Source organism: Vulpes lagopus, chromosome 1, assembly GCF_018345385.1.
Source record: "Vulpes lagopus strain Blue_001 chromosome 1, ASM1834538v1, whole genome shotgun sequence".
NCBI classification, from domain to species: domain Eukaryota; kingdom Metazoa; phylum Chordata; class Mammalia; order Carnivora; family Canidae; genus Vulpes; species Vulpes lagopus.
The window spans coordinates 69,603,081-69,616,748 of record NC_054824.1 but is presented as its reverse complement, the minus strand read 5'-3'; the positions used below and the strand labels follow the sequence as shown (position 1 = coordinate 69,616,748).

The 13,668-nt window shown below is 46.0% G+C and overlaps 1 protein-coding gene across 1 annotated transcript in view; it reads right to left on the bottom strand.

Moving 5' to 3' along the window:
• Positions 1 to 4,790: 4,790 nt before the first annotated feature.
• Positions 4,791 to 13,668, bottom strand: part of NUDT3 (nudix hydrolase 3) — a 126,524-nt gene continuing 117,646 nt past the window's right edge. Inside the window, exon 5 of the mRNA XM_041723994.1 lies at positions 4,791 to 13,185. Within this exon, the coding sequence (XP_041579928.1) occupies positions 13,007 to 13,185 (179 nt within the window). The 3' untranslated portion in view covers positions 4,791 to 13,006. The remainder of the gene's footprint in view (positions 13,186 to 13,668) is intronic.

The window sequence follows — 13,668 nt, the reverse complement described above, 5'->3', positions numbered from 1 at the left end:
CCAACCTATTGACTGAGTGACACTGGTATCATGAGACACTCTCCCTCTGCCTCCCCAGTGATCCTTCACGGGGTACCTGTGGACCAGACACAAATCCAGCCTTCATTCACCTACCTTCAGTGTCTGCTTGCACTGGTCCACCTTACACTCTGAAGTGACCAGGACAGAGTACTACTGAGTGGGTGAGAGGACAGGCTCTGGCACCAGGCTCCTTAGGTTCCACTACAGGCAGTTTCTCCATTTATTACCTGCCTAACCTCAGATATATTACATTACTTCTATATTCTATTCTAAAAGTTTTAGGACTTGGGGCACCTGGGGGGCTCAGTGGGGTAAGCATCTGCCTTTGGCTCAGTTCATGATCCTGGGGTCCTGGGATGGAGCCCTTTGTCAGGCTTCCTGCTCAGCAGGGAGTCTGCTTCTCCCCCTCCCTCTGCTCCTCCCCCATTCATGCAAGTGGGTTCCCTTGCTCTCTCTCAAAAATCAATCAATCAATCCATCCATCAATCAATCAATCTATCTTTAAAAGTTTTAGGACTCATTTTCCACATTTGTGAACTTATTTTTACATATGTTGTAAGGAGCTAATTTTATTTTTTTCCATTTGGCTAGGCAGTTGTTCTCACACCATGTACCGAAGAACCCGGTCTTTCCCCACTCCACTGCATAGCTCCTTTGGCTTTTACTGTATTCCCTCATGTGCATGGCTTCTTGGTCTCCTGTTTTGTTTTCTCTTTTATTTCTCTATCACATCGTTTTAGTTGCTATGACTCTATATGAAGTCTTTTTTTTTTTTATGGCACCTGATTTCTTTCCCTTCCTTCCTTCCTTCCTTCCTTCCTTCCTTCCTTCCTTCCTTCCTTCCTTCCTTCCTTCCTTTTTTTAGGTTTATTTAACTTAAGTAATCTCTGCACCCAACATGGAGCTCGAACTCACAACCCTGAGATCAAGAGTCGCATGCTCTTCAGACGGAGCCAGTCAGGCTCCCCCTATCTTGTCTCAGTGTTGATAGAACATAGGCCTTCCCTTGTAGTCCTCCTGTATTTTCCCTTGTAGTTTTTTTTCTTTTCTTTTTTTTAAGATTTTATTTATTCATGAGAGACACACAGAGAGAGAGAGAGAGAGAGAGGCAGAGACACAGGCAGAGGGAGAAGCAGGCTCCATGCAGGGATCCTGACATGGGACTTGATCCCGGGACTCTAGGATCATGCCCTGGGCCGAAGGTGGTGCTAAACCACTGAGCCACCAGGGCTGCCCCCTTGTAGTTTTTCAACATTATCTTTAGACATCCTTGGTACTTTACCCTATGATTTTTTTTTTTTTTTTAAGATTTTATTCATTTGAAAGAGTGAGAGAGAGCATGAGTAGGAGGTGAGGGGCAGAGGGAGAGGGCGAAGCAGGCTCTCCACTGAGCAAGGAGCCTGACATGGGACCTGATCCCAGGACCCTGGGTTCATGACCTGAGCCGAAGGCAGATGCTCAGTCTACGGTGCCCTACCCTATGATTTTTTCTTTTTTTCTTTTTTCCTTTTTTTTTTAATTTTTATTTATTTATGATAGTCACACACACAGACAGAGAGAGAGGCAGAGACATAGGCAGAGAGAAGCAGGCTCCATGCACCGGGAGCCCGACGTGGGATTCGATCCCGGGTCTCCAGGATCGCGCCCTGGGCCAAAGGCAGGCGCTAAACCGTTGCGCCACCCAGGGTTCCCCCCCTATGATTTTTTCAAATTAGTTTGTTCAATTCCCTCCAAAAGTAGTCTACTTCCCTAAGGCTCTGTTCTGGTTATCAGACAATGGTAATGATCACAGGTTCTATGCACCGTGGGGATGCAGAGACTAGACGTAAAGCCGTGGACATGCTGCTTGGTGCTAAGGTCTGGAGCACGAAGGCCACTCGGTACACAGTAGCATCATCTTCCTCAACTGTCCAACCCAATGCAGTCACTGCTCTGTTTAAAACCTTTGTTGGCTTCCCAGTCATGCGGAGTAAAGTTCAAACAGCCTGCAAAGCCACCTGACCCCGGCTGACCTTTCCTGTGGCATCTCCTGCCTTTCTCATCCCCGCCCACTCTTGATGTCATGTTCTAGCCCCACTTGCTGTCCCCTTCATCCCTCTGCATCCCTTATGATGTTGGCTCCTCTGGGAAGGAGACAGTCCCTCCCTCAGCCTCCTTTTGATCACTTGTCACTCTGCATGGTGATTATTTGTTATCTGCTGTGACTTCGTGAACTCAGCACAGCCCTCGGCCATCTCCAAGCAGGTGTCTGCTCACAGCTACCACTGAGTGATCCCATGGCAACTTTGACGTCACACACATTCCTTCACTTATTTGACGCTTACAACAAGCATGAAAAGTAGACTTCTCCCCCACTGAGTAGGAGGGAACAGGGATGGTGACTTGTCCAGGATCCCAGAGCATGGCAAGAAGCTGAGCTGAAACCTGAACCGGGGTCTAACTGTGATGCTCACACCTGCTATTCCAGCAGGCCGTCTTTCGACCTTTCGAGCCCTTCGATCTTTCGAGCCTTTCGACCTTTCGACATAGGACAGTCCTTCCTCCCTTACTCTTTCCCACACTCCTATGGTCCCCCTCTTGAGCTCTCCCCAGCGTCCCCTCTCAAACCCGCCCCTAGTGTTTTTACCTCCCCAGGCTGTCATCTCTCCTATTTCATGCCATCTGTCACCTAAGCAGGTGCCTCTGTGAGGACTGCATGTCCTGGGTTTAGTACATTGCTGGTATTCAGGACATAGAACATGGAGCCACATGACAGCATCTTCAGATGCGGAGATGTTAGCAGGGTGTCACAAGACGTAGGAGATAAGATACACCCCTTTCACACTCCAAATGTTGTCTGAGATCAGAAAGCGAACAAGGCCATGGTTTATAATGCCAGGCTTTCTTGGGCACAACTACCAGGTCTCTAGAGAGGATGGTGGAACCAGCCTGACTGAGGGATGAGCAAGAATTGTGTCAGCTTAGTCTGGCTTGGATGCTCAGAGCTGCCACTCTGCCTAACAAAGCGCAGAGGAATTGCAATGCATGTTGTGGCACACTGTTCGTGGTGCTGGTTCCAGCAGTGTCAGAGTTGCACTGGTGTCCTTTGAGCTAATTTCCTCTGCTCACCCATACTCAAACTTTTGGGGACTCTTTAGACCTCTCAGTAGCCACAAGTCCTACAGGCTATTGGAAGACTGGGCTGCAGCAAGATAATACTAAAGCTTGCATTTACCCTCTGATTTCAATGCAGAGCGATCAACGTGTAGTAAATGTGATGGTGATGGGACACCTGCACAATGGCCCATCATAATTGGACATGGGCGAGTGGAGAGTTCCGGGAACCCCAGATCCCAATTAGAGATTGCCATCTGGTAGTTTCCTAAGTATAGCACATCACTTGTGTCAGCGTTTATAAGCTCATGGCCTCATTATGCACACTAAATCTGGCAAAAGAAAGAATCCTTTGATAAAGGAGGGGTAATCATCACAGGATGGACAAAGGAGGCCTACAGAATCAGAGTTTAGGGAGAAAGGGCACCCTGACCAGCTGGTAGGGCATCTGCCCTGTGGTGGAATGAAATCATCGGGTTACTATTGTTCAGCAACCAACTTCCTATTTTTGGCTACTCATGTAGATAGCCCATGTGCACTAGCCAGGTTAACTTGGTTTGACATTTATCATCATACAAAAGAGCCAACTGCCGTCCAGGAACATCCATCTCGGTCTTTTTATGAGTTCGGTTCATGAGAGTCTCATTCTGGTAGTGTTCCTTTGGGTACACGGACCATATCAGGCTCGTTGGCTTACCAAAACTTGGCCGGTGCTGATACCGCCAGATTCCCAGGGAGGCCAGCCTGCCTCAGTGGATGGACAGGCTTACGTGATTGTGATACACTGTTTACTCCTGCTTCTCTATCCCTCTCTTCGTTCCCAGGTTCATTCACCCCCAGTCCAAATCACCTCATGTATGGGATATCATAAGCTTCCAAACCACTTCTCTCCAACCTTTCCTTCTGCCTCCTCCTCAAACATGGTTGTTATTACAGGACTATTTTTATCTTGTTCAAGAATGCTTCACGTGTATGAAGCCAAATTCCCTGGCCTGGCTTTTGCTGTCTTCCATAATTTAGCCTCATCATGCTTTCTTTTTCATGACAGCTCAAAATGCTCGTCTGTCTCCAGGTCACTCAGTGTCGCTCTCTTACCGATGGTACCCTGCCTGTTCTCTGCCTGCAAGTCCTATCACTACACATCTTCAAAACACGGTCCCTGCCCATCAGCATCCCCCACCAAAGTCATTGGAAAGGATGGGAGACAAGGTTCTTGAAATAAAGGTTTCCTGACCCTACCACGTCCACCTCTTGCTCCCACACAGGAAAGCAACACCCTGCTGTGCTCTTGTATTGTCTTGTATGTGGCTCACCTCTGTCCCTTTGGGCTCTTAGGAAAGCCTCGCTGGCTTAGGGGGAGAGGCCCTCTCAGCACTGGGCACTGGCAGTCCACCCAAGAAATCTCCCCGGGCACCTTCAGCAGTACTGGCAAGTGGAGACAAAACGCGGAGTTTCACTGCCTGCCACGGGCTTCTCCAATTCACTTCTCACTTGAAGTCCCCAAACAGCACATCTTCCGCAGGCACCTCTGACTTCCAGGGCAACTCTCAAGACCTGGGCAGAAAGTGTGTGTGTGTGTGTGTGTGTGTGGGGGGGGGGGGTGGTGGTAAAATCAAAACCAGACTGATGTGAAAGGCTCAAGGAAAACCTCAGGAAAGAAGAGACACTAAGCAAAGTTGTGTGTGAAATACTGGTTTTTATTGGTTGGCACAAGATTACAACCTACAATTCCAATGCCCTTCCCTCCCACACAGTTCAAATGGAAGGAAACTGATGAACACATAGAAAGGAACAGCACGCTCACAGGATTAAGCATTTGTTTTTACAAAAAGGAGTGGGATATGGGAATGGTGGAACCTTAGGGAAAATACCAAAGCTCTATCCAGACTACAGAGGGGTCTGTCTGTCCTCTGTTGCTGGCACCACAGAAGCAGACACCTTAGTTCAGGAGAATTGCTACATACGACTGGCCTGCTATGGAGGGGAAAGTGGACTCCCATCAGCTGTGCTCCTGGCTGGACTGTTTCCTTTTCTTTTCAGCCCTTCCTCCACAGCCCTGATTGTCCCCACAGGAAAGCGAGGCATGAAGGAAGCCTAAAAACACCCGCCTTGAGAAGAGGAAACAAGAAAATTCAGTTTTGGCTGCCTTCTCTGGACCAAATTCCACTGCCCTTAACTCAAAATGGCACTATGCGGGTCTTCCTACGAGAAGATACTGGGGAAGAGGCCAGGCCTGGGCAGGTGGCCCCAAGTGGGTGGGAAGGAAAACTGGAACTTTCCATGCAATACCAAGCAAGGCTGTTTTGGAAACAAAAAATGGAAAATAAGTCCCTACAGCCATGGGTTGGAAGCTTCAAAGTCCTGGAGTGCATTTGGATTGGGCTAAGGGTGATATTATTCCAAACCCCAGTTTCAAGCTGCAGCATCAGGTCCCAAGAGGTAAAAGGACCATAACCAACTCTTTCCAAGGTTGTATATGCCAAGTATATGAATACTCAGCCCATTGGGTGTTCCACTTTCTACCCTTTCTAACAAACAGGAGGCACACCGCCTACGCAGGTGATACACATACACTCAACTCTGTAGAATGGTCACCAAAGGACTCCGTTGACCTAATGACGGGAAGGGTAAGTCGTCTGCTTTTCTAGGCAGCCCTGATGGAAGGGGACAACAGCAGACTTCTGGTAGGATCAAAAAAGTCTGGTTAGAGCATGTGGGTTCCCCCAGGGGACTGGTCCCTGGGGGCATGGGCCCCCAGCTCTTATCTCACTTCTGGAGACATTATCAGACTTGATGTTTTAAGACTCAGCTAAAATGTATGAGCACTAGGGGGAAGGGACAAAGACTATGTTTGACTTTTTGAAAAAAGTCAAAACATTTTAGCTACATGCCTCAATTTAGGGGGTTCTCTGGAAATACCAGTTGAACTCAGCCAAAGGGAGACTGCATCTGGATAATACACTTGCAAAAGGGGAGGAAGCACATCTAGTTCATCTGTTTCAGAATTGGAATGGTCCCAGGGATTTTCACCTTTCGGATGCTGATGGTAGATGAGTGACTTGGGGGGAATCACAGTGAGGAAATCCCTTAAAAAAAAAAAAAACCCTCAGACTGTTTAGAGGCCACGTCCTACAGCCCAGCAAACGGAGCTGGGGCCTCAGTGCCTCCTCAGAGATCATCTTCTACCAATGTCATTGTAGAGGAGGGGAGGTAAGGTCCTTGAAATTAAGGTGGGGTTGGCCAGAGCAAATTTAAACACGCTATGAACCGGCTTCCATACTCTCTCTGATACACTTGGGTAGGCTAGAGCCACTTGCTTTATTTTTACAACAGCTCCCAACATCCTCAAATGCTCCTGACTTCCTTAAGCACATGGCAAACTGGCAGCTATCTTTCCTTCTTAGGAACTAACTAAATTTTACTTATTCTAACCATCTGCCTTTTCTTGGATAAACTAGTTTGAAAGTTTTCAGACCACAAAATAATAAAAACAGACCTGATGTGAAAAAACTGCACCACATACTGTTATAGAGTGGACCAAGTGTTTTACTAACCACTAAACACAACAGTGTGCTGCTGGGCCCTGGACTCACTCGTGCATCTGTGTCCCGAGCAACACATCTATGTCCATTCGTAGGTGGGAGTGACAGGGGGAGGTTCTCAGGGGCTAAACAAAACACCTGAAGCAAATGAGGTTTTGAAGAGGAAGGTCCCCTTGGATTCTGAGCAAAAAATGCATAAGCTATGTGAGAAGAAGCAAAAGGGAAGGTCTGTCTGCATGCTTTGGCTTCAATGGCTGCCATTCCCTTTGGAGCTTCACGTTCTTGGGAGGGATACAAGCCGCCCACTTGCCTGAGCAAAGGCCCTTGAAGTCCTCCCTTCATTTCAATGCCTTGGAAGTTCTCCAAAACCTAACTTCAGATCTGTTCCCTGTGGAGGCTGTATGTGGGACAGACCCTTCTGGTTTGTGGGTGTCTTATCAGCCTCTACCTTCCTAGGCACAAGTCATTATCTGTTACACCGCTGGATCTTTAAATAATTTGTTAGTGATACATTTCCCCAACAAAGAAGTTAGAGGCCAAGGTTTAACCCTGAAAAGCTTTTTTTCTCTCCCCCACAACGGGACAATAAAGAACGTGACAGAGGCTACCATTTTCAAGTTGGGATTTATAGGCAATCTCACTGGAAAAGTGGTTTCCTGAAGGTGCCACTTCACCCCATACTGGGGGTGGGGGCGGTGACATACAGTCTCAAGGCTGAGCACTGGGATTTAGCCATCTTGCTATTTCCCTAAGGAGGTCCAAAGACTTCCAATTTTGATCTAAATGCCTGATTGGGCCCTCAAGCCCACAACAATTTTACTAAATTGTCAAAATGTTCTCTGAAAGGTATACCCCAAAGATAACTTCCACAGGCAGTAGGCAATTTAGCAGGTAATTGTTTCAGAAACAGAATTTATGTTCCTTAAGTCAATGAATACAGTCTTCACATCTGGCCTGGCTGCAAAGCGTGTGGAAGGATGGGCAGCACATCAAAATGGTGAACTTGGAAAGTAACGATGCTACCGATTTTGTATCTTTTAAAGCCAACCTCCAGGGTTTTAGACGCTTTTGGTGTTCTAGGGACCTCTTTGTGGGATTAAGAACGGAGACTGTAAACCAAAGGAAACCTAGAATTAATTATTAAACAACTGATTGGTGGAGGAACAGAAGCAATGCCTGTCTACCTTTTAGATATTAATCTTGCTTTTTTGTCGAAAGGCACTTTCTTCTCCAGCAGAATCCCTCCTGGTGTGAATTCTGAGTTAATGTAGCATCCCTCTGAGCTCCCCTTTCAAGTGGACCGTCTCATTTTTTCAGACAACTAAAGCTCCATAAATCTTCACTATAAACAAAGCTTCAGGGGAGAGGCATGCCTTTTCCACTTAGAAAGCTTCATATTGCAGACTCATAATCATGTGACTGTAGCCTCAGCTCAAGGAGAATGTCCAAATCCAACCAAATGGCATTCTTTCTTTCTTTGTTAATTTTTTAAGGGGACTAAGAGGACAAACTATTTGATGAATCTGAAGGTGAGAGGTATCATTTTCTCAAATGTTCTGATTAGGCTTCTCACATCCCCGAAAGGTCATCAGCTATGGCCAAAATGTGCAGCTGCCTTTGTAGGGGCAGAAGTAGAAGGCTTCTGGCCTTTAAAGGAGAGCCTAAAATCTTCAGGTTGCCAGGGACTGTGGTGATCTCAAGCCACCTAATCAACAGACAACAGTAGCTTTTATGGACTGCAGCCAATGCTTCCCAATTTACCACCTGAACATCTCAAGTGTCTCACTGCTTTAGGTGACATCTAAAGTGACATGGAAAAAACAGCTCTTCCAGGATGGCGAGGTCTCTGTTGCAAGGCTCACCCCCAAGAGGACAGAGGCTGGCCTGGGCTGCTTTCCAGCCTATTCCAAGTGAAATGGGTGCCCGGATGGACCAGGGATGAGGTCACTAACATGGATAACTGCACAGCCTGGAAGCCCCCCACCCCCACCCCCTACCCCCTACCCCCTACCCCCTACCCCTCGGCCTTGAGGAAATGGGTTCCTCTCCAGCAGGGCTGAGAAGGAAAGACTGTCACCTCAACTAGGCAGTATGACCTATGTAGCTTTAGGTCTGACCTCTTAGAGCTTCAAGAATAAGAACCACAGGGGCTGTTGCATTATTTCATCACCATTAGATAATCTCACCCAATGTTTGCCTCTTGAGCAAACATGCCTCCTATTTGTTATAAACCTGTGTGGTATTTTCTGAAATGCAGATGGAACCAGGACGAGGCTTGATCATCAGTTACAGCTAATCTCCATTTCCCTTAAAGCAAAAATTTGGCCCTCTGTGACTTTTCCAGGTAGTTCTTCTTATTCTAAATTTTCTCTCAACTAGTCTGAACTTCGAGAATAATTCAGGAATACTCAAATTCACACAGTTGTGGCAAAGATCCCGCTGTGATTATTAAATCCTTTTTGGGAACCAAAAGAAATGTAGCTCGGGCTATGCTGTTTTAAAAAAAGATCAGGTGGGGAGACCAGCAGAGGCATTACTCCAGCACTAGGTGGAAATGACAAGCACATCCAGCATGATGTGTGAGCTGCACATCCAGATCTAGCAGAAGACACATTACTCCTTGGAAGAGAGGTTTGGAGTTGGGGGGCTGCTCCAATAAGCACTGCATGTGGGCAAGAGAAAGGGGAAGGAAGAGGAAGAATGGTCCTGTGTGGACATTTTTTTCTTCTTTTCAAAACAAAAGGTGATTTTTTTTTTCTAAGCTAGTCAAGGGACCTTATGTGGACTGACTCCTAACATCACAACAGAAAATATGTGTCACAAAGGAACTTGACTGTATAGCAACGTGTTTACAAAACTGTTGCAGGACTCCCAGAGGGCAGTAGCCTGCTTTCCTCCCTAGAGCCTGCGAGAGGCAAGGCCTAGAGCTAGAGTGCACTGCATCCGGCCACGCAGAGGGTGGAAATCCTGCAGTGAAGCCACCTTCCAGGCCTTCTGTGGCCTCACAGGGGGTGTTACTCCCATACTCTTTGATCCCTCCAGATGGCCTCAGCTCAGACTCAGCAGTGCCTTTTCTATGCAGGGCAGATGGGGCAGCAGACACTTGTAAAAACAAAACAAAACTGTCAATTCGTTAACTTTCCATCCTGCTAGTTTAGCTACGAGAAAGATCAAGATTCCTATTTCATGGGCTACACCATTCTGGAAGGCTACAAAAGGTCGAGTAGAGCTGACTCCTGGTAGTCCTCTTTCTTCTCTCTCTCTCTCTCTCTCTCTCTCACACACACACACACACACACACACACACACACACACACACACACAGTCCTGGTCCCAAAAGACGGCATGACCTCACTGATGCATTCCCAGTGGCTGCAAATTGATAAACTAAAAACAAAGTTTCATTTAAAAATATCCAATGCTATCTTTCTCTATTCTGAGCATGTTGGACTGTGATGGACACCCTAGAAATAAACAGAATCCAGGACAGGCAAATTCACTGAGAAAGAAACTTTATGGGCAGCCCCGGTGGCGCAGCGGTTTGGCGCCACCTGCAGCCTGGGGCGTGATCCTGGGGACACGGGATCGAGTCCCACGTCGGGCTCCCTGCGTGGAGCCTGCTTCTCCCTCTGCCTGTGTCTCTGTCTCTCTCTGTGTTGCACATGGATAATTAAAAAAAAAAAAGAAACTTTATATCTGCCCTGTACCCCAGAAGCTGTTTGTGTCAAGCCTGAAAAAGGTGAGTACTTGCAGAATTCATGGTAAATCGGTGTCAAAGAAATACTCCGCAAGTGGGATCATTTTTGTGCTTTCTTCTGTTTCTCCTTGCTTTCTTTGGGGAAGCATATAATGGCTACTGCAACCGTGGTCTAAGTAATCCATCACAAAAGGGCGATGACTACACATCAGTGAAGATAGCCATGGTGTTATGGTGCCAGGGAGGGAAAAACACCAGTCCCCACTCATCAGGATCCCAGTGCAACAGAAAATAGCACCAGTTTCAACAATTCTGGCATTGGACAAAGCCTCTTTTTGTCAGTTAAGAAAGCATCCGCACAATCTCCCCAGTTAACTGCATTAATAGGATCCATTCATGTCACTGAAAAATACTTCTTGGCACAGTTCACTTTCCTGACCCAAGACGCCAACATCAATCCAAACTGGACTCGGTGGGGAATGTGTTGTGACACCAGCCCAGTAAAAACATCTTTAGATCATGAAAAAATGCACAAATTACTATTAACACTGCACTTCTCTTTTTAGGAGCACTGCCTGTTTTCCTGCAAAGTACTTTTGAAACAGATCGTAAAGGTAGAATTGAGCTGGAAGGATGTGTTTTTTTGGATACTTAGTGCTTGGTTGAATTTATTACGTTTTCTCCTTTACTCATATGGACAGAAACTCCAAATGCTCTCAACTGGGCAACAAGCAGCAGGATGTTTGTTTCTGAGCAGGACATGCAAACAGCGGGCTGGTATTCAGACTCCAGTCTGAATGGTGCTGTTCCTGTCCACTGAGACCCTACTTGGAACAGAATTCCTTTCCCAGAGGTAGGACAGTAACCTAAGGAAGCTGTGGGCACTACTTGTTGGTTCTGTGTCTCAAGACTGGGAGAGAAGATGAAACACAGCAGACAGCAAGATTTAAAGTTCACCGCAAGATTCCCCCAAAATGTTAAACACTGAATGACACAGGCCTACATCATATCTACATATGTATATATACACATACATTTTCTACTGGGAGGGAAGAGCAAAAGCTTGTCAAAATTTGAGTATTTATTAGAATTTTTAAATAAAGAGAACCACAATCTTAATTTCACATCTTGGCTATGTTTTGACAAAGGAGATGCCACTCAGAGTACAGCAACAAACTCCTGCCCTAGCCAGGGACTGATCAGTGTCAAACCAACTGGCCCCAGTCCTCCATCTCAAGACCCTTTCCTGTTTACTTCCCAACTAAACAACATGACTGGCAAATGAAGCCAGCATGAAGCCTGTATCAAAAAACAACACGACAGTTGCTAGTGACCAATGCTTATGTTGCTACTCTAGTAAACGACTGAGCATTTTCCCATAACACTTCTCAGGAGACATCGAGACCTTCTGCATCCCAGCAGGAGACAGACTAAGTATTTCTGAGCATGCTCCATGGTGCAATTCCAAGTGCTGTAGCATTACAAAGATAAGCAAACACCTGAATTTTCCTCCTGTGTACTTTTCAGGAACTTAACATGGTTACCCAGGATGGGGAAAGGACTGTACACACACACTTGCCAAGTACAAGCTGGATGCTTCAGCACAAGGACAATATCCAGTTCAGCACGGTGTAAGGCATGTATGCACAAGGAGAGGCCATTGTCGGTGACAAGGAGTATTATGGAAAAAATTCCCACCAGCAGGACAGAAACAGTACTTGATGCTCCAGTTTTTTAGATAGTAATCCCAAGAATCCAGTTCAAATCCCTACTGTCAACACGTAGGGAAGGAATTCAATTTCTACCACTGTTTCTCCAGGTCTGAGCTGAGGCCATTTGCTCCTGGCTTGGTAATAAAAAAGGAAATAGGTTTCTTCCTGTTTCTTTCTTGGCATGGAAACACAGCTTTCAGAAGAGAAGGCCATGAGTCCTGGGACTGCTACGAAGGTAGCTACACTCTTTCTGTACCCTATGTAACTACAGTCAGTGACTGTGAAAAGGGAGGACAGGAAAGCTTACTTAAACACTAGCATCAAAAAGAAAAAGGGAAGTTAACTGTGAGGCTCTCCATTTTAGAAACACCCGAATTTAAAAAACAAAACCTTGAAAAATTAAACAGCTAAATTCCTCTTCTAAAAGTCATTTATTTACATATTATATGCCCAGTATATAATGTGTAGATAAATGTATCCTATGGTGGAAATGACCAACCTACTGGACTCAATAGAGCATTACAGGACAAATTCTTGAAAGGTTTCATCTCATATTGGTATCTTTTAATAAAAAAAATTAAAAATCAAAGAAAAAATGTCTGGCCAGGGCTGGGGTGAGACAAACAGGAACACTTCAGAATCCAAGGCAGAGGGAAGGCTGTTTGTCTCTTTAGACAATTGTAGGGGTGTGAAAAGGAAGGGAGCAATCATGCACAAAAGTACTTACAAATTACATACCCACCCCCCACCCCCTCCATAAAAAGAGAAGAAAAAGCCCACTTAACACCAAATAGCAACACCATCAAGAACCCCTTTCTCTGCTGCCCATCATGCCTTATTTGGAGAGGAGGCCTGTGAGGAGAGGTGAAAAGAGCAAGGGAGGGAAGATCTGCACTCCAGTCTAGTTTCCAATTTCCATTCCTCTTACGCGAAGTCTTCAGTCATCTGATGCCTGGCATGGAGCTCTGGGAAGAAACCGAGTACGTGGTGGCCACGACCGGGGTGCCATTGTTGGCTGAGTAGCCTTGCCTCAATGTTTCAAAATACGACGCCTGCACTGGTTTGTGATACTGCAGCACTTTTATGGCATCTTCTATTTTAAACCATTCCCTCTTCCTTCCTGTGGGGGCAGAGAGAAAAAGAAATGAGTGCAAAAGGGAAGCAGTGGCATGTTTCTGATCTTACAACTTGGGAGAAAGTGTCGATGAAAACAAGAAGGCAACATCATCAAGACTTTAAAACCGTGCATTATAAAGGTATTTTTCCTCACAAGAGTATATGTTTCAAATACCATACAGCTGCCAATGCCCAAGAAAGGAAGACATCTGAGAAGTGAACTGTGTGAAACCTGCCCTCCAGGGAGAACCACTGCTCCTGGTTTCCTCTTGAGTTCCTGCGCCTCTGAGCCTTGCCCGGCTTGTATGGCAACATACAAGCCCAGCCAGCACCCGCCATCTTCTGCATAAATCAACACAAGCGTCAGCTTCTAGAATTACTAGGATGGCTGCTTTATAATCAGTTACCTATTTTATTTTATTTTATATTTTTAAAGATTTTATTTATTTATTCATGAGAGACATAGAGAGACTCAGAGACACAGGCA